The 22,146-nt window shown below is 57.6% G+C and overlaps 1 protein-coding gene across 1 annotated transcript in view; it reads left to right on the top strand.

Moving 5' to 3' along the window:
- The window catches only part of CACNA1B (calcium voltage-gated channel subunit alpha1 B), a gene marked incomplete at its 3' end in the record, with an annotated part of 179,569 nt that overhangs the window by 69,481 nt on the left and 87,942 nt on the right, over positions 1–22,146 (top strand). The window contains exons 13-19 of the mRNA XM_059412121.1: positions 2,026–2,138; positions 4,279–4,410; positions 4,642–4,714; positions 11,686–11,803; positions 14,008–14,075; positions 16,964–17,073; positions 20,576–20,638. Of these exons, the coding sequence (XP_059268104.1) occupies positions 2,026–2,138; positions 4,279–4,410; positions 4,642–4,714; positions 11,686–11,803; positions 14,008–14,075; positions 16,964–17,073; positions 20,576–20,638 (677 nt within the window). The remainder of the gene's footprint in view (positions 1–2,025; positions 2,139–4,278; positions 4,411–4,641; positions 4,715–11,685; positions 11,804–14,007; positions 14,076–16,963; positions 17,074–20,575; positions 20,639–22,146) is intronic.

Genomic DNA, 22,146 nt, shown 5'->3' with positions numbered 1-22,146 from the left:
GTCAGCATTCCTGTTCATAGGGGACAGTGGGACATACAAGGGAGTCTCTGGCCCACAGCCGTTCAGGAATCTGGTGCGGAGAAGTTGGAGGTCCTGAGATTAGTTCTGAAGGACTGAGATGCCCTTTGGGCTTCTGGTTTTGGTGTCCGCATCACTTTGCTGCAGGAAAGGTAGCGCATGTCTTCAGCTGGGTGGTTCTCTCAGCCCACTTCCTCCCTGTAGAGTTTGAGGAATCCAAAGGCCACTTTTTTGTCTTGTACTGTCGGTGTCCCTTTCAGCCCAAGCTGGTGATGTTTCTGCATAGCTCAGTCTTTTCAGAATGTTGTGGGTGTGCTGTGACCCTTCTGGCTTCCACTTGACAGAAGCCCCCCCAACCCAGACTCCTGTGACGGGCCCTTTCCTGGGCGGTGAGGCCAGCGCACGTTAGTGCCCTGGAGGACTTGCTGCTCGTTGAGCTGACGGCTGGGGCCGTCCCTGTGGGGCTGGGTGCCCAGGACGTTGCCATTGTGTCCTGGCTTCCTCTGGACCATGCCATTGCCTACCTTGGCACCCTTTGCTGTCTGGAGAGGCAGAGCGTTTCCAAAGCTAGCAGGTCCTGGCGAACAGCACTGTCCTCTGCCCTCTTCCCCACGCCGGCTATGGGCAGCACCAGGACCCCAGGTCGCACCGGCAGACTCTGCTTGGCGATCTCTGAGACCTCCCGGTCCATGTGGCAAACTTTGTTCTCTTCACACAGCTGTGGGCAGCAGTATGGCCAAACTTCCTGCTGGCACCCAACAGGGCTCTGCCCACTTTTCTGCAGTCCCTCCTTGTCCAGAGCCCATGGACACGCTGGGCTCACTGATGTGCTGTTCCGTGCCTGTTCTCTGGCTCTGAAAGCCACTCCCACATTGGAGAGTGTCCCACTTCTGTCTCCAAAATGTGCATTGTTTTTTCTTGATGCCTAACAAATTCCCCCAAAGTTTAGTGGCTTAAAACAACTGACATTGGTTATCTCTCACGTCTGGGTGGGGAGTCAGGTGTGACTGAACAGGGGCTCTGGCTCTCAGTCTCCCACAAGACTGTAGGAACCACAGGCTCTTTGGGGCGGGGAGCTCACACTTAAGCTCCTGCTTGTGGCCAATGGCCCTCAGTCCCTGGTCACGGGTGCCTCTCCCCAGGCTCCCTCATGTTCTCCATCACGGCAGCTAGGGAGCTGCAGCAGAGCTGAGAGCACCAAGGAGGAAGCCAGTCGTTGTGACCGCGTCTCAGAGGTGACAGCCCATCACTTCTGCCAGCTCTGTTTGCTGGAAGTGAGTCACGAGGTCCAACCCATCCCTGAGGGACAAGGCTATACAAGGTGGGGTACCAAGTAGTGGGGATCCCTGTGGGCCATCTGAGGGGCCGTCTCACGACCCACAGTAAGAACACAGATTGAGGAAATGGTGAGCTCCAGCTCCAGACAAGCGCCTGGCTGCTGTGTGCCTGCTGGAGGTGCCCAGGCTCACTGAGGACAGCTGGTGGCAAGCTTGGCCCCTGCGCTGTGCTGCTAGGTGCGGCTGCTGGGCCGTCCTGCTGGGCCGGTCGCTGTCAGCAGCACATCAGCTGTGCTCTCAACAATGCTCCTGTGTTCGACGTGGAGACATACGCAGAGGGGGCTGTGGGGGGGCCCGTGAGCAGTGCCCCTGCCCGAGCAGACATGCGGGTTAATGGACCAGCGGTAGACTACACAGGGGTCTCTGGTCGTGGCGGGGGCCATGGTCCTGGCATAGTCACCAGTTTCTCCGAGCTGTGGACTGATCGGGTTTGCAGCTGGCTGGCTGGGAAACCAGTCAGCTGACCCTCTCTCTGTCTCCTGCGTGCCTGTGGTGTATCCAGGGTGGGTGTGTTGGGGGGCAGGTGAGCACTGGGCCTGGGGCGTGCTCCCTGAGGGCAGCAGGAGCTCATGTGCGTGGGGGCTCCCGCGAGATCCCAGGTGCTCCCTGCAGAGGTGCAGGTGTGGGCTGAGTGGGTGTGTGCCTGAGGCGGAGTCCGTCCCCCACACAGGTCATTGTGGGGAGCATCTTTGAAGTGGTCTGGGCTGCCATCAAGCCAGGAACCTCCTTCGGGATCAGCGTCCTGCGGGCCCTCCGGCTGCTGCGGATCTTCAAAGTCACGAAGTATGTTACCCGTGTGCTCCTGGGTAGGGGATGGGGAGCACAGGTCACGTCTGAGACTGAGCCACGCCGGGCGCCTGTTACCAGGACCGTGTGGTGCTGGCCTTGAACCCAGCTGTCTGGAATCCCTTTTTGTGCTTATAATTGGCTTAAACACAGAAGAGTTTACAGAGCGCCTGCCCAGCACGTGTTGTCTCGGCTGTGGGGGCCGCATCTGTGCTCAGGCTTGCTTCTGGAGGCTCTGTGCTGCCGGCAGGCTCCCGAGCTCTCCTTAGCTTGCTTCCCACAGCTTCCTACTGTCCCTTTTTGAAACCAGCAGGCCCGTCTACTTTGTTTCACCGTCAACTGAGAAAAAAGAAGTGATCACGTGGAAGTTTGTTTTCCATCATTCTGCCCCAAGTCTGTCCCATCCGGTCAGCCCTGATCCCAGGGAGGGAGGGAGGTCTCAGAGGACTCTGACCTTCTGCCCTAAGCCAGCTTGGTCCCTTAGGGGCTGCGTTCCCAGGCCGACTTTTTCCTCCCTGTGCCTGTCACGGTCTGCTGAAGCGGTGGCAGGACGACAGCCACGGGCCTGTGTCGCCCGTTCTATCCCACTGGGTCCCTTACATAACCTGTATGCCAGTTGCTCAGTTTTGTCTCCGACGGGGCTGAGGCCAGGGCGGCAGAGTGATGCTGCTCCTGCACGAGTGGGGGGCCCTCTGCCAGGGTTCTAATGCTAGGAAGATGGGGCGCGTTTCCCCCAGGAAAGGCCACTCTGCACTCAGCAGGTTGAAGCGGTGGCACACCGCACAGCAGGGACTGTGCCTACCCTGAATCCTGGACTCCTGCTGCGTGAGTGCGTAGCCCACACACGCTCCAGCCCGATTTCCACGCGGTCTCCCCAGCAGCTCTGACAGTGGCAGCACCCAGGGAGAAGAACTGTCAGCAGTGAGCCTGTGCATGGGGCCCTGGGGCTCTAGGTCATCCCTGCAGTGACCTCTCAGAACCCCACAGATCTCCCCAGGGTATAGGGAGTTCTGGTCTCTTCTAGTCCGTTTTAAATCCCAGCCTAAGACCACTGAAGGATACAGTAATGTCACTGCAGGAGAGTCTGGGGCAAGAGTTGGGCCCAGCTGGGTCCACAAACCCTACTGTGCGTCTCATGGGCTGTGTGGCCAGTCCTGTCACATCCCAGTGCCGTGAGGTGACGGCGAGAACACCCTTCACCCCGCTTGCAGGGACTGGTGTTTGAGGGGCTCTGATTCCTTCCAGAAGCCAGGCTGCTGTCCTGAGGTGGGCTGGCTTTTCCAGAGTTTTCCAGCCCATCTTCCATGAACCCTCAAGTGCCTTGTAGGAGAACCCATAGAAGATAGGCGAGCCTCTGTGCTGTCGGCACTTGGGAGGACCAGACCTGGGGGCCAGGGATGTGCAGTGACTGCTGTTTGTCCTGCCACACCCACCTTCCCAGGCCGGTGGAACCGCCACCTCCGTGCAGAGACACGGGTGTGTAGTGTGTTTTAAGCTGGCTGGAGGCAAAGTGCCCCCGCCTCTTCTGGGGAGGAGCTCTCCAGATGCGGGCAGGGGGTTGGAGCTCCGAGTGAGCTCTTGACAGTCAGTCTACCGCAGACTCCAGTGGGGCCTGTGTGCCATTGGGTCCCGGTGCATGAGATGTGCCCGGCGATGCGGCCTCTGGCCTCCAGGAGCATTGTGGGAGTGCGATGGAGGGGTGGGCGCCGTGGGATGCCAGGAGATGGTCTTACAGTGCCGCCCCGCATCCACGCTGCATCCTGGGCCCTCAGGGGGAGGGGCCTTCACACTGAGTTATGCAGGCTGTGGGCTGATAACCTTCTGCTGCAGCTGCTTCTCCCCTTGTGGTCCTCATGGAGGCACCCAGAAGCTGCTCGGGGGTTGGGGGTGGAGAGGGAGCGGGCACCGTTCCGCCAGGCAGAGGGATGGGCAGGTTCGGAACATGGGGGTGAGTCGGCCGCCCCCCGGAATCCCCAGGGGAGGGGTCTGGAGCTCCGGGGATGTGCCCTGGCTCCAGGTGTGGGGTCTGGGAGCTCAGGGGATCCCAGAAGGCACAGGGGTGACTGTGAGAAGCCCAGGGTGGGGCCTGGGCAGGTGGGTGGGTGCAGCCGGCGTGGACGGACCCCCTGCCCGACAGGTACTGGAGCTCCCTGCGGAACCTGGTGGTGTCTCTGCTCAACTCCATGAAGTCCATCGTCAGCCTGCTCTTCCTGCTGTTCCTCTTCATTGTGGTCTTCGCGCTGCTGGGCATGCAGCTGTTCGGGGGGCAGTAAGTGGCCTGGGGTCGTCGGGGGCTGGGCTCCCCTCCAGGGAGGCAGAGCTCAGAGCAGATTTGCTGCCTGGGCCCCCTCCGCCTGTCTTCCGCCTGGAGGTCCCCCCAGGGGGACAAGGGTGCCAGGCACATAGCCCACCTGCAGCCCGGGACGGCCCTGCAAGTTGAGGTGCCTGTCCCTGGCTCCTGATGGGGCAGTCTCCTCGCAGGACTTCTTGTTTTTCTCAGGTTCAACTTTAACGATGAAACCCCAACAACAAACTTTGACACCTTTCCCGCGGCCATTCTCACCGTCTTCCAGGTAAGGCTCCAGGCATGGGGAAGGGAGACTTCCTGGTCAGTGTCTGCACCCCCAACACGGCCAACATTTCAGATAGAACTTTCCAGAAGGGAACAAGTGGGAGATGAGCCTAGGGAGGTCTCCAGTCCCTGGGGCTCTGCCATCAAGTCCAGAGCCTGGGTCTGGAGAGAAACTGGGTCCCAAGAAGCATGTGTAGTTCCCTGGGGGACTCAAGGGTCCTGTGGCCACTAGGCTTCAAGCCACCAACTTGTCCCCCAACGCCTAGGACCTGGAGTCCCAGCTGTCTTTTATGCTCTGCGAATGACACAACAAAGCACACCCATGTTTCTCCCTCCTGTCTGTCAGGCCCAGGGGTCCTTTAGTTCTCTTTTGTGTCTGGAGAAGGTGCCCGCCACGGCTCCTGGGGAAGCCAAGGCTCTGGGCCCAAGTCATCTGTGAGGCAAACCTTGTCACTCAGGCCATCTTTGCCCTCTTGGAGGGGTTTCCTTTTGGAGACTCTCTTGATTGAGCCGTTTGCCCCCTTGCAGGGCTGTAGCGCCCCTGGTGCCCGCTATGCTTGGCCCCACTGGTAGGATAGTGCCAGATGCTTCTGTCTTATGAAGCCTCCTTTGATGACATGCTTGCAATTGAGTGGGTCAGGGCAGGTTGTTGTTTTGTCCAGGATGACTCTTAGGGAAGCCCAACAGGCCATGTGTGCTCAGGCTGGGGTCTCAGCTTAGCCCCTGGCCTCTGGGGCTGCCCTTGGCCTCCAAGTTGGGTCCTCTTGCAGAGGGCGGACACAAGCTTTCCTGTGCTGTGCGCTCTGCTCAATGATGGTGATAGGAAGGAGCTCCTTCCTGCTGTGGGGCACCAGGGGTGTCCTGTGGGATCTCGAAAGTCAGGCAAGGAGGCTCGGCAGGAATGTGTCCAGACACCACGGTAGGAAGGTGAGTAGAGTCAGGGCAGCAAAGGCATGGGGTCTGTGGCAAAAGGATTGGGGCTGGTGGATATAAGGTTGGACGGGCCTTCCGGGCCAGGCCAAGCAGCTGTACCCGGCTGGCGCCATCTCAGAGGCTCCCAAAGCAGGGAGGTGACGTGACCCACAGAGCTCTGCTTTGTTCTGTTGCAGGAAGGGAGTGGGATGTGGTCGGTTAGTGGTGGTGTGTGGGACAGAGGGGAAGAGGGAGCCAAAGTTAGAGGAAACAGATGGGCTCTTCTGGTCAGATGGTGTTCTGGTTTGGACCTCGGACCCCTCTGCTCTGGAACATGGCAAAGAGGTAATAAATGCATCTAGAAATTCAAAGGAGCCAGCCAAATAGAAAACAAACTGTGGCTGGAAATGGAACAGTGAGGAGAGATGCGGAGACCGGGCCTCTGGGCTGTGGTCCGAATGAGGCACACGGGCTGGACGCATTGCTGTACGGCCTGCCCAATGCGGGGCTGGGGAAGGTATGTGACCCTTTGAGGAGCAGAGCTGAGAGAGGGTGACCATGGCTGGAGGAGGCCGAGAAGGTCACAGGGGCAGATGGCTGGCCAGGCCAGGCCTGCACTTTCCATGGACGGTGCTGGGCCAGGGCCCGAGACCCCAGGATGGCGAGTGCTCTTGCTTCTGAACGGGGCTTGAGGGGGTAGGGAGAGTGTGTGACCAGGAAGAAAATAACATCAGGTCTGCTCATGGCGAGTGTGCAGACTGATCCGTGGTGATGCTAACCCCATGAAGAGAGCTGACCCCTGCAGTCGGAAGGTGAGCTCGCTCCTGAAGAAACGGGAGTAAGAGCATGGCACAGGTGACTGAGACCCATGCAGTGTTCGAGGGAGAACTTGTAACCCATAAACAAAATTATGAAAGAAAATACCTGAGAACCAAGAGCAAGTTCATATGAAAAAGAACTAAGTAGAAATCCTAGGTGTGGAAACCATGCTGTGTAAATAGAAAAGTAAAGGTTAAATTATACCCCGGACACGAGCGAAGGAAGGGCAGGTGAGCTGGGAGATGTGGGGGGACTTAGGGGTGAAGCTCCCATGTCGGTTGAGAGAGGGGGCTGTCAGCGCTGTTCTGGGCGAGTCTGAGGGCTGAGTCCTTGGGGAGCCAAGCAGGATGAACAGACGTAATGTCAAACCTAGATGTGTTGTGATGAAGAGAAAATCTTTAAAACGACCCTAGAAAGCGTCTCCCCACAGAAGAATGACAGTCTGAGGGTCGGGGAGGGAACGTGAAGTCCTGGGGTTGGGCCACCGTGACCCCAGCATACTGACCAAGAGAGCTGAGACTCAAGCATGAGGGGGTGCTGGCCATGTTCAAACGCAGACACGGAGGGCTACCAACCGCCCGGTTGCTGAAAGCACCACAGACTCCGTATGTTTAGTAAACCCAATGATTTAGAAGAAAAAAAATAACATTTCACTAACCCATGAAGAAATGAAAGACCTGAACTATTTCAGAAATTGAATGATTAAAAAATCTGCCTACCCAAGCCGCCATGTTCTGGTAATTTTATGAGTGAATCCTATGAAAATTTAAGAAAGACGTTATTCCAGTTGTATGCGGATGACTCCAGAGAAGACAAGAAGGAAGGTACCTGCTGGCTTTATGAGTCTAGAATCACCGTGGTAAAAAACCCTCACCACGCTAATGTGGGTCTGCCGCTTGTGACTTACAGGAAGAGACCACAGCCAGGGGTGGGTGTCACACAGCGGCAACTTTTATTCAGTAAATAAGGAGATCACAAGGAATAACTTCCCAAGCCAGGACTCCATGTAGGGTTAGGGTTCAGATGAATATTCAGAAAGGGGAGCTTTGTCAGTGGACAGACTTCTCCCTGGGGAGGAGGAAGGCAGCGGGCATAAGGTCACGCGTGTGTACTCAGGACACATGCACCTTATGTTGTGCTCATGGGGTCTGGGCTCCAGCATGAAGTGTGACGGCAGACGGCATGGGACGATTTGGTTATCCACAGAACCAAACAGGAAATTGGGTCCTACTTTTTTCCATATTTGAAATGAGTTTGTAGACTAAGACCTGAATGTGAAGAGCAAATCTGAAATTTTAAAAGGTGCACAGGAATATAACGGTACCAACTCAAGGTAGGGAAGTCCTTGACATACAAGAAACACAGATCATAAAGGAAAACATTGGCAAATTTGACGGCTAAAATAGACCTTTCTGTGCATCAAAAGACACCATGAAAAGGTTTAAAAAAAAGTCATAAACTTGGAGAAGACATTTCCACAGTATTAGAATAATCACTGACGTGTCCAGGTCATGTCAAGGACTTCCGCCAGTCAAAGAGAAAAGACAATATCATAGTGAGAGGCAGAGTGTAAAACTGCGGCATCTCATAGGAGGGGAAGCTGGGCTGACGAAAACGCCTGTGAGAACCATTACCAGTGCTGCTTGAGATGCAAGTTAGACCCACCACAAGACAACCTCTCCACCGATCAGCGGCGCAGAAGTTAAGAAATCCAATACCAAGTTTTAGGGAAGATGTGGAGAAATGGAGATTCCTCTATGCTCGTTGGGTTGGTCACCCACTGGGGGTAGAGTAACGTCATAAAATCTAATAACTAGAACTTGCATATGCGTGCTTCCTGTTGTGGGTCTATGCTCTGCAGCGTCTCCTGCCGGGCCATCCAAGGAGACAGGGAGGCGTGGGAGAGGAGCAAATAACTGGGTGTTGCCAGTGATGCCCATTGTCACAGCATGGATAGGAAGAGTGTGTTGTGGTTTCTGTACAGCAGGAGCACGAATGACCTAGAATTAAATGTGTTAACTCAGATGGATCTCACAAGTATAATATTAGGCAAAAAGAGAGCAAGATTCAGAAAAATACATAGCATATGATACTACTTAAATAAAGATGAAAACATGAAAAACAACATCGTCTATGGCATCTATGCAGTGAAAATGGAAACGCTTGCCTGGGAATGAGGAAGACCGGATGCAGGCGCCGTGCCACTGGGAGGCTGGAGGCGTTCTAGTGGGGGGATGCCTCTCCCTTTGACGGCTCTCAAGCCCGTAGTTGGTACACGGAGGTCTGCTGGGAATTACCCATCCTTCTTTTCTGAGTGTTTGAAAGAGGACTGAAATAAAACGTTGAGGGATACAAAAAGGTAAACAAAGTGGAAATCATCTGCAAGAAAGCTGGTATGATACTAACATCAGTCAAAGTTCAAGTTAAGGGAGAAAAGCTTTGGTAAAAATAAAGGAGTGTGTTTCGTAACAACAGAAAGAAGGCAGTGATCGTGGGCCAGCATGACCTCACAGCACCCTGAGCAGCAACGGATAGAAGCCCATGGACGTCCCCACCTCACACGAGGTTTGGGATACGTTTCTGCCGAAACGTAGGATGAGGGGAGGTCTGTGGAGCTCTTCACCCAGCAGACAGCCAACGAAACAGTCATCATTTGGGACACAGAGGACATTCATGGAAACTGACCACTTGTTAAGTCACCGAGGAAATTCCTACAAGTATTGAGGAATTGTCATCCTGTAGAGCACATTCTTAATGGAATGTAAATAAACATATCATGTGTAAGAAGTTGTTCGAAACCTTCCCCAGATTTGAAAGCTGAAGGACCGAGCTAAACAAGACTCCACAGCAGACTCACAAAATGCTTAGACATGAATTATGACATCCAGACTTAAGGAACAAGACAGAAGCAATACTTAAGAGAAAAACTTAGAACCTTAAATGCAATCATCAAAATAAAAGGAAGACCGGAAACAAGCTAGTGATGTACTTGTCTTAAAACCTAGAAAAGTGGACAGGTAAACTCAAGAAAAACGGAAAGCAGGAAAAAGTGGTTAATAACACAAAACTAAAACACCAAGATGGCAAATTGTAAAAAGCTTGCTGTCGGGGAGACTAATACAGTAGACAGCATCTCAGCAAGACCGGCCAAGAGAGAATGCATAGATGAAAGCTAGAGACTGGGGGGGAGGCACGCCTGCAGGGAGGGGAGAGACCGTTTTAAGTCCCCAAAAATATTATGGCCAGAGATTTGAAAACTAAGGGGAAACATGTACTTTTATAGGAAAAACTCAAACACATAAATTAGCTCAAGGAGAAATTAAAAACCTGAATAGCATTCTAACCTGCCCTGGGCCTGGCACAGCTATAAGGTGATGTCCTACCGTAGATGTCCTACCTTAATGTCCTACCAAGGACATAAAATTCACTTGTCCTGCTGAACACGAGACCAGCATACAAAAATAGAGCTTTCCTGTGACTTAACCATTCGATTGGAAAATTCAATTAAAATGAAATATTTCATTCTAGAGGCAACAAAAGCTATAAGGCACTAGAAACAGTATGTAAGCCTTTTATGGGGAAAATTACGATTTGTTATCAAAGGGCCTACAGATCTGGGTACACAGGGGTATATTTATAATGGGGAGGGAGGCCTGAAAGTGGCAAAGGCATCTGTTTTCCTAATTTAATCTCTTGGAATTCAGCATATTGATAACGTGGAAGACTCAGCATCCAAGAATCGCCAAGACAGTTCAGGAAGGTTCGCCTTACCATGGGTGGGAGTTTCCACAAAGCTACGGCAGGAGGGTTGGGATACGAAACACCAGGAGAGCGGACGAGAGAAGCCAGAAACATGGCCAGGCTCGGTGGGAGGCTGGCCACAGCAGGAGGAGGGGCCCAGGATAGTTGAAGCAGTAGGTCTGTAAAAGCTAGCTTTCCACTGGGGCAGAACGTGGGTCTTCATCCCCACGCGTACACAGAACAGGAAACACAGGCTCAAGTTGGATTAAAAACCTAACTGTGAGAAACCACACTCTACAATGGTTTGAAGAAAATACAGAAGAGTATTTTTATTGCCTTCCAGTGGAGAGAAATTTCTTAGATGCGTGGCACTTGGTCATAAAGCAGAAGCCGGGAGCTCTCCAGTGAGTAGTTCCTGCAGACAGAGGGCGGGAGTGAACAGGGACACTCGCGGAGGTCCCGTGGTCAGGGCGAGGAAGACCCAGGCGTCTGGGGAGGCCCTGGAGAGCAGCCCCTGACCAGCTGGCTCTCTCGCGCCTCAGCCAGCAGCAGTGTCCCTGCAGGCGTCGCTTAGGACGCCTCTCATCAGGGCAGAGGTGCACGTGGCTTGCCTCCAGGCTGTCCCTGGTGTGGACAGACCTTCCGTGTGTGCGGTGAGACTCGGCAGCACAACCCCCGGGAGAAGGAAGGCAGCGAGCGTGTGGGGGGAGGGCCTGAGGGACACTGTGCGCTGGGGGTCGGGAGTCAGGGGGTCTGTGTGCCTCGTGTGTGTGGACTTCAAAGATATGATCCTGGGTGAGGACAGCAAACCCATGAGCAGCGTGTGTCGTCTGACGCCTTCCCGGGAGTGTTGGAACTCGTGTGGTGAGTTTGGTTCATAGACATGTGTGCCGTGTAAGTGGAATTCTACTGACTTGGTTCCTCACCAGGTTTGTGATTGGGTCGTCTGTCAGGAGTGACCACGGCCAGTGGGACCTGATGCCCACGGGACAGATGTGAGCAGTGTCCATTTTGATGGGTGGACACGTGAGCGTCTCTTACGTTCTCCTCTTGCACTTCCCCACGTATACAGCAGCAAGGAGAGACGTGTTTCCGGACGGGCAGGGATTGTGTCCAGCCACCCTCTTTGCTGGACCCACTGTCTCCCAGGCAGCATCGTGGCCCAGGGGTGGGAGTCTGGCCTCCCCAGCCTGGCCCCCTTTCCCCAGCTCACAGCTACGGTTCTCCTCCTCGCCTTTGCCCACCTTTCCCTTCTGTTTTTGGCCGAAAAGCTGGAGCGTATGCATCTCTCGGGGCCTGTGTCTTTCTGGAAGTTTCTCTGGAGGACCATGGGCCACTTTGCCCTCCAGAAGCACTGCCCTCTAGCAGCCTGTGTGTGTGCGCTCACGTGTGCCCCTGGGCTCTAGGGATACAGCCGTGTCTTGACCTTGAGTGTGCACCTGCGTGTGTCCGTGGGTGCAGGTGGTCAGGCAGGCGTGCCCTGCGGGGCTGTTCCCCCAGATCCTGACAGGAGAGGACTGGAATGCAGTGATGTACCACGGGATCGAGTCGCAAGGCGGAGTCAGCAAAGGCATGTTCTCCTCCTTTTACTTCATTGTCTTGACGCTGTTTGGAAATTGTATCCTTCTCTGGGGCTGGGGTACAGCATGGCTAGTGCTTGGTCTGGGTCTGGGTCCCTCCCCTCCGCCTTGCCCCCGTGGGAACAGTGCGGGTCCTCCCACAGGGGAACCAGCTTAAGTCTACACAGTGAATGTTCTCCAGGCAGCCTGAGCTGGGGGGGATCCGGAGGCTGAAGGAAGCACGTGCTGCACATTGGTCTGCAGAGGGGACGGGACGGTCAGGGGCAGGCACAGGAGGGACGCTGTGGGGAGACATGGGCTTTGAACCCTGATGGCCGAGGGTCTGGACTTGTTTTCTTGGCCCACTTTAATTCAGTAATTAAATTGGCACTGGGCTTTTAAAAAACTGCTCCCTGCTGAACATATCCTACCCGCAGAGAAATACACAGTGAGGTTTCCGGTGCTGGGAGCCTGTTGGGTTCATGTTTCAGGACCTCGGGCTGGGAGAGGGTGTGTGGGGCCAGGGAAAGCCCAGGAGCTCTGTGGCAGCTCTGCCCTCAGTCCGGCCACCGGGAAGAGGAGGCTTCAGGGTCAGGATGTAGGAGGAGTGTAGTGGGCCAGGAGAGGGGTCGTGGATGTGGCCCCACTGCCCGGGAGGGAAATCTGGACTGAGCAGGGACACTTGGGTCCTTAGAGTCGTCTGTACATCAGATCCCCCGAGTGGTTGATGTGCAGGTTCCAGCCCACAAGGATGATGCCACGGGCTCCCCAGAGAGCCCTGGTGTGGAGGCTGCCCCCAGGGGCCCCACTCAAAGACCGATGCCTTAATACCCTTCGGGGCCAGGAGAAAGGGCGGAGCTGGCCGGAACAGGTGTGAGTCATCTTCTCCCAGACCACCCTACGGCTCTGCCCTATTTCCCCACACGCACACCCGGACACTTGACCCTGTTTGTCTCTCCTTGGCCCTGCCTGGCTGGCTCTCTGCTGGCCTGGGACCCGTGACTCTGCAGGCCTCCATTCACACCATCTGTCAGCTCTGGACCCCACGGCAGGGAGCCCTGCCTTTGTGGGGGCAGGAAACCCAGTAAGGAGGAGTAGGAGGGCTGGGGGGAGTGTTTGTTTCACTGTTTAGCAGGTGGGTGGGACCTGGGGGTGGCTGACAGGAAACCCAGGAGTGGCCGCCAGGGTTGTTGGAGAGGGAAGGAGCCTGCAGTGTTGACTCAGATGGTGGGGGTAGGGGTGGGGAATGAGCGCTGTCCAGAAGGAGGTGCCCCCCCCCCCCCGCCCCGAGACCGCGCAGTGGCCTGGAGCTCATCACAGCTCATCCTGACCCTGCACAGTCAGGCCGGGGGTGTCTATGGTCAGGCCTCATGCTGGCCAATGGGCGTCATTTCCTCTGCCTCTGTGCATCTCTCCGCTGGGCCCTGAGCTCTGGCTCCTGGCCTTAGACCTGCTCTCCAGGTGTGGGAAGGCCTCTGAGGTGCTCGAGGCTGGGTTAGTGCGGGGAAGTGGATCCCAGCCTTGTGTCCCGTCCTCTGATCTGCTGGAGCCCTGAGCAGCCTTACCTATGAGGCAGTACCCGGGTACATGGGTCCCCTGGAGTCTCAGGGGCATCTCCCTGCCAGACTGGGTCCTCACCAGCCACAGTCATCGCTGCTGGCCTTCTATAAACCGGCTGCTCCTCACAGTTGGCCCTGGCGGAAACAGCTGCACCTGGGTTGGGTTGGGGGTGGTACGTCCCCAGGCCTGTGGGGAAAGAGCTCTGTGCCGGGGCTCTGACGGGGGTGACCATTACCCCAGAGGACACTGGCCGGGTCTGAGATGGTGGGCTTACCCTGGGGAGGGGCTGATGCACCCTGGTGCTGGGCAGGGGGTTACAGATGGTGCCCAACGACCCACGCAAAGGGTCGTTCCGCTCCAGATGTTGGCAGTGCTGAGGGACGAGGTGACAGGGGAGGGCCCAGGTCTGCTGGAACAGAGTGCAGGGACGGGCTGGTCCTGGGGACATGCTGCCTCGAGGCACACAGGACAGGAGCTTGTGGGAAGAGGTGGCAGCTCAGTCCGCTGGGTTTGGCTCTGTCTGAGGGTGACGGGCCAGCGGAGCAAGGGTACTGGAGGGGCATGTGGCCACTAAGGGAAGGAGGCTGAAGTCTCGTCAGGACCTGGGGAGAGGGCCCCCATTCTGCATGGGGAAGCTGGGCTTTGACTGTGGGAGGCTGAGGGCTGGGGCAGAAGGTTCCCTTCCTTAGCTGGAGCCAACCAGACACTCTGCTGAACGTCTTCCTGGCCATTGCCGTGGACAACCTCGCCAACGCTCAGGAACTGACCAAGGTACGTACGTAGGGACATGGCCCACAGCCCATGAGGGACAGGGGGTTGGGGCAGCCACCTGTGTCCCACTGCGTGGGTCCAGAGGGCCCCGCAGAGGGCCAGTCCAGGCTTAAGGACTCATGTGACCACTGTCTGGGCGAGTGTCCTCAAGGTCGCAGGCAGGTGGGAGTTTGGCTGCCGATCGGGTGTGGTGATGGTGTAGAGGACGCGTGAGAGACGCCAGGGCAGGAGGGGCAGCTCGTGGAGAAGCCATGGCCTAGAAAGAGTGGCCGAACAAGAGGTGCAGCCCAGAGGGAGCCTTGAGGAGTGGGGGCAGACTACTGGCCTGGAGGGGGCAGGGACGGACCATGGTGCGTGTCAGGAGGCGTGGCTGTGAGAAGTAGCAGGTTCCCCTCAGCCAGAGGCGCGTGTGCGGTGGAGACCCTGAAGGGAGGTGTGGGGTCCCTGTGCTCATCCCTGGGCGGCGAGGGGGCCCCAGCGGTCAGTCCTGAGTGTGCATGGTTGAGCTGGGGTGGTCGCCAGGCAGTGCTGTCCTTTGAGGCTGGGCCTGGCTGGCTCCAGCAGGATCAGCTGCTGCCTCCTTGTTGGCGGGTCTGTGGCTCCGCAGGACGGCCTCTCGTCCCAGCGGGGGCCCAGTGGGCGGCCTCTAACACTCATCTCTCATCCTGGAGCCTGGCGGGCGGTGTGATTGTACACGTCCTCCCCTGTGGTTTCCTTCCTGAGGACACAGCCGTGGATGGGGCGGCTGGCTCTCCCGCGGTTCGGCCTCAGGCTTGTGCTTTGAACAAGCCCCAGCTCCTGGTGCAGAGGGTCCGGCCGCCTGACAGGCCCCCTGAAGCAGAGGCCCCGCGTGCTTGCTTTCTCAGCGGAGTGCATGCCCTGTGTGTATTCCTCTCTGTGCGCGTGCCGGTGTGCTGGAGCTCACCCGTGTGCACACCCCTGCGTGTGTCTGCTGTGGCCCAGCACAGCTTGCAACGCCATTGCCGTTCTGGGGCCCAGCCAGATGCAGGCCTTCCGCGAGGAGGGCAGGTGCGGGACGAGTCTGCTATCCACAGAGGAGCTGCTTGGGCCCAGGGCTCCTAACCATACAAGCCCCGCAGGGCCCCCACTGCCCCCTCCCTGCTCTCTGGAAGATGGGCTCCTGCTGGAGGAAGGCCTCGTCACGTGTCTTCCTTTGCTTCTGCTCAGACTGCCTCTTCTCCCAACCCAGGCTGAGGCTGTGCTGGTGCCTGTGGGTAGAGATGCCTCCCTTGCTCTGGCTGCTGCCTTCTGAGGACACGGAAGTCCTGCCGGCCTGCTCATTTCCATGTCAGCCTGGGCGAGATGGGCTCAGCCATCCAGAAGTTGCTTGAGAGTGACAGTCTGAGACTCCTGGCTGGGCTGCTGGGGCGGGACCAGGGGGCCCTGCCTCCACAGAGCGCTTCTTGGGGTCTGGATTTCTGGGTCCCCAAGAACTGGTGGTGCCTAGGAGCCCTGGTGGTCTGAGCACTGGCTGTCTTGGGGCAGGGGTGAGCTTGCGTCTGAAGTTTTCACTATCTCTTCCAGCTGTGCTGCAGTGATGCCTTGTCACTTGGGGCCCTGTCTCCATGCACAGACAGCCCCAATTCAGGAATTCCCCTAGCTTGGCAGCTGGGGCAGGTAGAGAGCTAGCTGTGTCTGGCTGGAGGGTTTCCGGGTCCTTCCTTTATGTTCCCACAATGTATTACAGCATCACGTTCTTTTCAAAGTGGAAATAAACTGAGTGGAGTCTGTAGAAGCTCGCCCTTTGGCCCAGAGGGCTGGGGACGAGGATGGCATTTACAGCTCGAAGAAGGGCCTTGACAGGGGTTCTGTGGTAGATAGAGTTTGCCTGCTCTGTGGATCCTGAAGCTTGAGGACATCTTGCTGGGAAGTCTGCAGGCAGCTAACGGTCTTAGTTCTGGCCATTTGGGGGGCCTCTAGGAGAAAACTTATGGACGTTTTGGGCCACAGTGGGAATGTCACTTTCCATGGAAACCAGGTGGGCTCGGGATTGGGGTATTTGGGGAAATACGGGTGGTGTCTGCAGTCTAGCTGAGTGACATGGAGGCCTTAGTTTCCCTCCGTGGGGCCACGGGCACAGCCCCGAGCTTTCATCCAGATCCCAGGAGCAGAGCATGTTGGTTTTTCCTGGGGAGGCAGAGGCAAGGTATCTGCAAGTATGTTGGGGGAGTTGCGGGTCCCACCCAGGAGCTTGGTGGTGGAGGGAGCACAGGCACTGTGTGGCTGTCCAGGTGGACACAGGGAGGGACTTGCCATGGCTGGAGGCAGGTAGACACATGTGACCTGATGGGTCCGAGGAGGAAGAACTCAAAGGCTAGGAGGTGGTCCTGCGGATGGTCCTGCTAGGTCCACTCCTGCTGATGATTCCTGTGAGTGATGTGGGGCTGGGATCCAGGCTCAGGGTGCAGAGCTCTGCCCCTTGCCTTTGCTCACAGCTTCGGGGCAGAGGCTTTGTTCAGGTGGGACAGGTTCTCCTCAGGCGGAAGGGCTGTGGCTTGGGGGGAAACGAGGATGGATTTGCATTCTGACGGCGCCAAGTGGGAAACGTTGTGGGACAGACATACAGGCAGCAGCTGGGTCCCTGTGGCTGGAGCTCAAGTGGGGTGGACTTCACCAGCTGTGGCACCCTGGGAGATGGCCCATAGTAGCAGGTCTTGAGGCAAGACTCTTGGGGACTGTTACCTTGAGTAGCAGGCATAGAAGGGGGCCCTGATGGCTGCAGAGAGCTTGTGTGGAATTGGTGCTCAGGGCTGGAGCTGCTGCCCGGCCCCCAGGTGCAGAGGGCAGGAAGGACTTAGAGGCCACAGCAGGGCGGGGGCGGGGGCGGGGGAAGAGCTGATGTGGTGAGACACTTCTGTCTTCAACAGGACGAAGAGGAGATGGAAGAAGCAGCCAATCAGAAGCTTGCTCTCCAAAAGGCCAAAGAAGTGGCTGAAGTCAGTCCGATGTCTGCTGCCAACATCTCCATCGCCGCCGCGTAAGGCTCTTGGTGGGGGAAGGCGGGGGTTGCTGCAGTCTTGCGCTGGGTCCTCCACAGGACGCTCCTCCTGGGGGCTTCCTCAGAATCCCTTATATTGACTGGAGCTTCTTAGGACGCAGCCCGCAGGAGCCGTGATGTGAGGGAATGGCTCCCCTCCTGGCTCCCTTCCCTGCAGCAGCCCACGAGCAGCGTTCGCCGGGAAGAGCCCTGTGGCCTCTCCCTGTCCCAGGCTGAGCGAGGCGTTGCAGCGCATGGCCCTCCCTCCGGAGGTCAGACTGGCTCTGACTTGGTCCTCAGCGGGCTTGGGTGGCTCCAGGCCTCTGGCTGGACACGGGGTGTGAGTCAGGGGTCAGGTTAGTGTATCTGTCCGGACTCCACTGTTTAGGGATGTTTTTGAGCCAGAAGATTCGCGCTGCATGTCGGCAGCCCAGGAGACTCAATGCACTTCCCCAAAACGTTTCCAAGGGTTCAGTACGGGGACAGAGGCCAAGGGAAACCTCGAGGATCACAAAAGGTGAAGAGGGCAGGGCCAAGGCTTCCCCCAGGAGACTAGTCACCCTGAAGTTCCCCTGAGCCTCCAGGCACATTGCAAACCACAGTGGGAAGTACTGGGGCCTCAGAGTTGGGACAGAGGGCCCAGCCCAGGGCCAAAGGCTGCTGTGTGTTGGGGGAAGTCCCCCGTGGTGGGCAGGGAGGACTGGGACCGAGGGAGGACGTCTGGGCTAGTATCAGGGTGGCCATGAGAGAGCACAGAGGAAGGAGCCCTCCTTTCGCTGGGAGCTCGCTCTCCAGGCCATGCTGAGTGCACTCGGAGCTGGGGACTTGTCCTCGGTGCCATGGCCCATCCACCACAGACCTCTGATTTCCAGCCCAGTGGGCCCCCCTCCCTCTCCCTGTTCCCCAGGAACAGCCCCAGGAACAGCTGTAGTGACACACGCGTCCAGGCTGCTGAGTGTGTGTGCTGGCAGGTGGACGAGTTTGCAAGGAGAGCAGGTGTGCAGGTGTGAGAGAGGGCCCATGTCTTCCTGTGTGTGAGTACACGTGTGTCATGTGTGTGTCTGCGTCATAGTGGCCCTGTTCTTGTCCAGCGGTCCCCAGGGGGATGGCCTGTTTGCTAGGAAGGCCTTTGCAGAGGACCTGCACCTCAGCCGAGCAGGAAGCCCTGGCCTCCGGGGGAGAAGAAGCTAGAGGAGGCCCCTGACCCCGGGGCAGGGGTTCCGGGGGGCTGCAGAGAGCCGGGGAGGACTCAGTAGTCACTACTCAGACAGCTACTGGGGGCTCAGGGCTCGGCTGTCTCTGGGTTGTTGGGCTGATTCGGTGCCTTGGACGGCATGGTCCTGGGCTTGCTTGGTGGTGACCTGGCAGACGGCCCTTCTCCTGAGCTTTGTAGCTGCTGGTGGTCTGCATTAGCAGAGGGAGCTGGTGAGCTTCTGACCCATTCCTGAGCCTGTAGGTTTCTCTTCAGCATTTGCCTTCTCTGCATTTAGAGGGGGGTGCTATCCCATGGGCCCCGTCCCTGTCAGAGCTGCTGTGCCTGAGGGGTGTAGGGCAGGGCGTCTGTTCCCATTGGGCTGAGAGCTCTGGGCAGCAGGTGCTGGGGCCCTTGGCACAACCAGGGAGAACTTGTCAGGCCACCAAGAGAGATCTGGGTGCTCTTCCTTGGTCCCCGTCCTCCTCCGGGGACACTGCTCTGTAGCCACGAGACTGCAGACGGGCACACCCAGGCCCAGGGTGTGTCACACTGTGCTCCCTGGGTTCTGTGCGAGTGTGCTGTGGGCCTGACCACCACCTTGGTGCTTCTTTTCTCCTGGGTGGAGCTCCTGGGGAGGCACAGGTGTTCTCCCTCACGGTGGGGCCTGAGCTCGGTGTCCACTCATTCCTGCCGTGCCAACCTGGGTGTGTGCCGGCCTTGGCCTCTATGCTCCCCCTTCTTGGGCATGTTCCTGGGATGCAGCTTTGAGCCTTTGTTCCCTGTGACATGTCCTCCGTGTGCCTCCATCGGATGGCGGTCAGTCTGATGTAGTCACTGGAGATCCTGCCCAGGGATGAGGTCTGAGCTCTGGGCGTGTGGTGTTGGCTTTCCTCTCTGTCTGTTGCCCCACCCCCCCACCCTCCTAGACGTTTCTCTTCTCCAGTGAATCGTGTTGGGTGGGTGGGCTTGTCTCCTGCTGCTGGTTGGGCTGGGAGTGAGGCCCTGAGTGACACGCACCTTGACTCTGCCCCCTGTAGCCAAGCCGTGTGGTCTGTGAGGCAGGAGGACTGGTCCAGAGGCTGTGGCGCCCTGGGAGCAGAGGGGCCCTTACTGCCCTCAGTGCTTGAGGGGCTCCCTGGGTTCTGTGCGACTGTGCTGAGCCCGAGGGGCGGGGCTCCTGCCTTCTCAGAGGATGTCCCTGTCCTCTGGAGTTGGGCTGTGGCCTCAGGTGATGGACCCTGCAGGGAATGGATGCTAAGGCTGATGTGGTCTCCTGCTTCTCCGTGATCGGTCACCCTTCTCCTCGCCTGCACTCCGAATGCTGACGCACACTCACTGTTCATTCAGGACGCCCAGCACTCACTGTCACGTATGTTCCTGCCCAGTACCACACACGCTCACTCATCTCACACGTGTCCACACACTCGCATGCACGCTCACACGCACACACCGTGCACGCACTCACACCCAATTGCACACCCACCCACACCTTTTTACTCCTGGGACCTGTAGGAGGGTGAGTTGCTCTGAGACCCTCAGTGTGTAGACTCGGCCTTGAGAAGGAGGAGCTGGGAAGCCGTGGGGTCTTCCCCTAGGGGAACGACCTCAAAGGGGAAGGATTGTAGAGATTTCTGGTTTCTCTCTTGGTTTTGGGAAGGCGTCCAGAGTCTCTGGAAAACGGCTGGAGTCCCAGTGAGGAGGTGGGTTGGTGATGTAGCCTTTGTGCCCCGGAACCGTCACAGTGAGCTGCAACGCCCGGTTCCAGCCTGAGGGGCCCAGGACTCAGGGGGGCAAGGGCAGAGCGGGGCAGGCAGATGGCAGGGCTCGGGGGGAGCCCAGAGGTAAGGTGTCCTGCGTTAGCTGGCTTTGCTGTGTCTCAGAGGCAAGGCAAACGCACAGGTTGTCCCATGGCAGCTCCGCGGCAGTGGGACACATAGTGCAGGCAAGAGCCATTTGGAATTCAGGGACGCTCGGTGCTGGCTCCTCCAAGGCCTATGCTGTGTGTGGGGCCGAGGGTGCCAAGCTGTGGGGATGGCCCCTGACCGCAGATTCTTGTCCTCTGGCCGTGGGGGGCGGTGCTGTGCTCCTTCTTGTGTCACTGTTCCGCCCGATGCTCTTTCTTTCTCAACTTCTCTTTTACCCCGAGGTCTCAGCTGGTGCCCGTTCTGATGGACCCGTCCCTGGCCTCCTGCCCAGACGCCCACCGCAGCCTGCGCCCTGACCTGATGTGGCTTAAACATGTTCTGTGCCCCTTAGAGCCCTCTCTGGTTTCTCACTTCTGTTTTGTCTTGTTTCTTGCATGTGCAGTTTCGTAAAGCACACTCGGGGTGCCGTGTCTCACAGCTCATCTGTCTCCAGCGTAAACTCACCGTGAGTTCCTCTGCTATGGCACCCTCTGTGCCTTCACGGCGGCTACATGCGACACCTCCCCTACCCCTAACCGCTTTTCCACCTCCAGCCCCTTGCTCCAGGGGCAGCTCCAGGAAAGCCTTCTGCAGCTGGCACGGGACGGTGGGCACGCTTCCTGACGGTCCCAAGTCCTGCTCTGGGCGCCAGACTCTGCGCTCAGCCCTTCCTCTCCCCGCTGGTCCTCTTGTCTGCTGTCTGTCCCTGTGGCGTCTCTCTGGTGTCTTGGGCATTTTCTGCTTCTCTTGAGGTGGCTGCTGCTGGGCTGCCATGGGCGCTGTGGCCCTTGTGTTTCTCCCACAAGGGAGAGCATCCAGTCGGACTCACTGAGGACATTCACGGGGTCCTCCTGCCCCATCCTTTTTTGACTTGGGAGGGGATATATCTGGAACCCTTAGGAAGCTGTCTTCGTGACAGCAGAGCTGCTCTCATGTTAGACCAGCCAGAGCCTGAGGTTGGCTACCAAAAACCCAGTGTGTCACTCTTGGAGGAGACACCAGTCTGCCTGGGGAGGAGGTCCTGGGATGGTTGCCTCCAGGGGCTTCCTCTCCAGGGTGAGGCCAAGCACTGCAGGTGGGACGTCTCTGGAACTGTTGGCTGTGGTCTGCCCACCTGGATGGGGCAGCAAGGTACTCTCTCTGGGGCCCAGTAGTGTGAGAGTGCTGGCCCTCTCTGAGCCACCTGCTCCCTGCTTGGCTGGCCTAGACCTGACACGGCTTGTTCACAGGCTGTGGGGACCCTGGTGTGTCCCAGGGTAAGAACGCTGGGTCCTGGATGACTGATTCCCAGGCTGGAGGAAGGTGTGGATGTCAGTACTGACATGTCAACAGTGAGGGCTGCCTCCCAGTACTGGCACCTGTGCACACCTGGCTCCCTCAGCCGAGACCCGAAGCGGGGTCGTGCCATGGACGCTCCTGTTTGGGCCTTGCAGGTGTCCACAAGGCCTGGGTTGGGTGTGGCCGAATAGGGCTCTGCCAGCAAGCTGAGGTTGAGGCACTGTGGGAGCAGCTCCTCGTGTGACTCCTTAAAGAGCCTTTTACAATAAGGGCTTGATCTGAAATACTGTTACTGTGTTTCAGATGGTGGCCTGGTCCTTGCTCTCACGTTCTGGGTGTTGTGAGCTCAGTGGAGAGGTGCAAAGACCTGGGTGGCCCATACTACTTCATGAACCTGACAGAGCAGGGACCAAATACCAACCTGGTGCAGGTCGACTCAGACACCAGCAAGTGGGGGAGGCCTGCTGCCCGGACTCCGAGGAAGCCAGACCTCTCCAAGCAGTGGGTGGGTGCAGACAGCTCCAGGTGTCGTTAGGGCCCAAAGAGGCAGGGCGACCCAGCAGGATCAAAGCCACAGGGACCTAGGGGGGCTGTGTGAGCCCAGCTGCTCCGTGTCTTGCTCCCCTGGGAAGTTCTGGGGGAGTCTGCTAGCTCCGTGGCACCCTGTATGTGACCAGACAAATCGTCCCTTCGTGG

Source organism: Mustela nigripes, chromosome 9 (genome assembly GCF_022355385.1).
Source record: "Mustela nigripes isolate SB6536 chromosome 9, MUSNIG.SB6536, whole genome shotgun sequence".
Taxonomy (NCBI): domain Eukaryota; kingdom Metazoa; phylum Chordata; class Mammalia; order Carnivora; family Mustelidae; genus Mustela; species Mustela nigripes.
The sequence above is the reverse complement of the archived record's forward strand: the minus strand, read 5'-3'. Positions and strand labels throughout refer to the sequence as shown.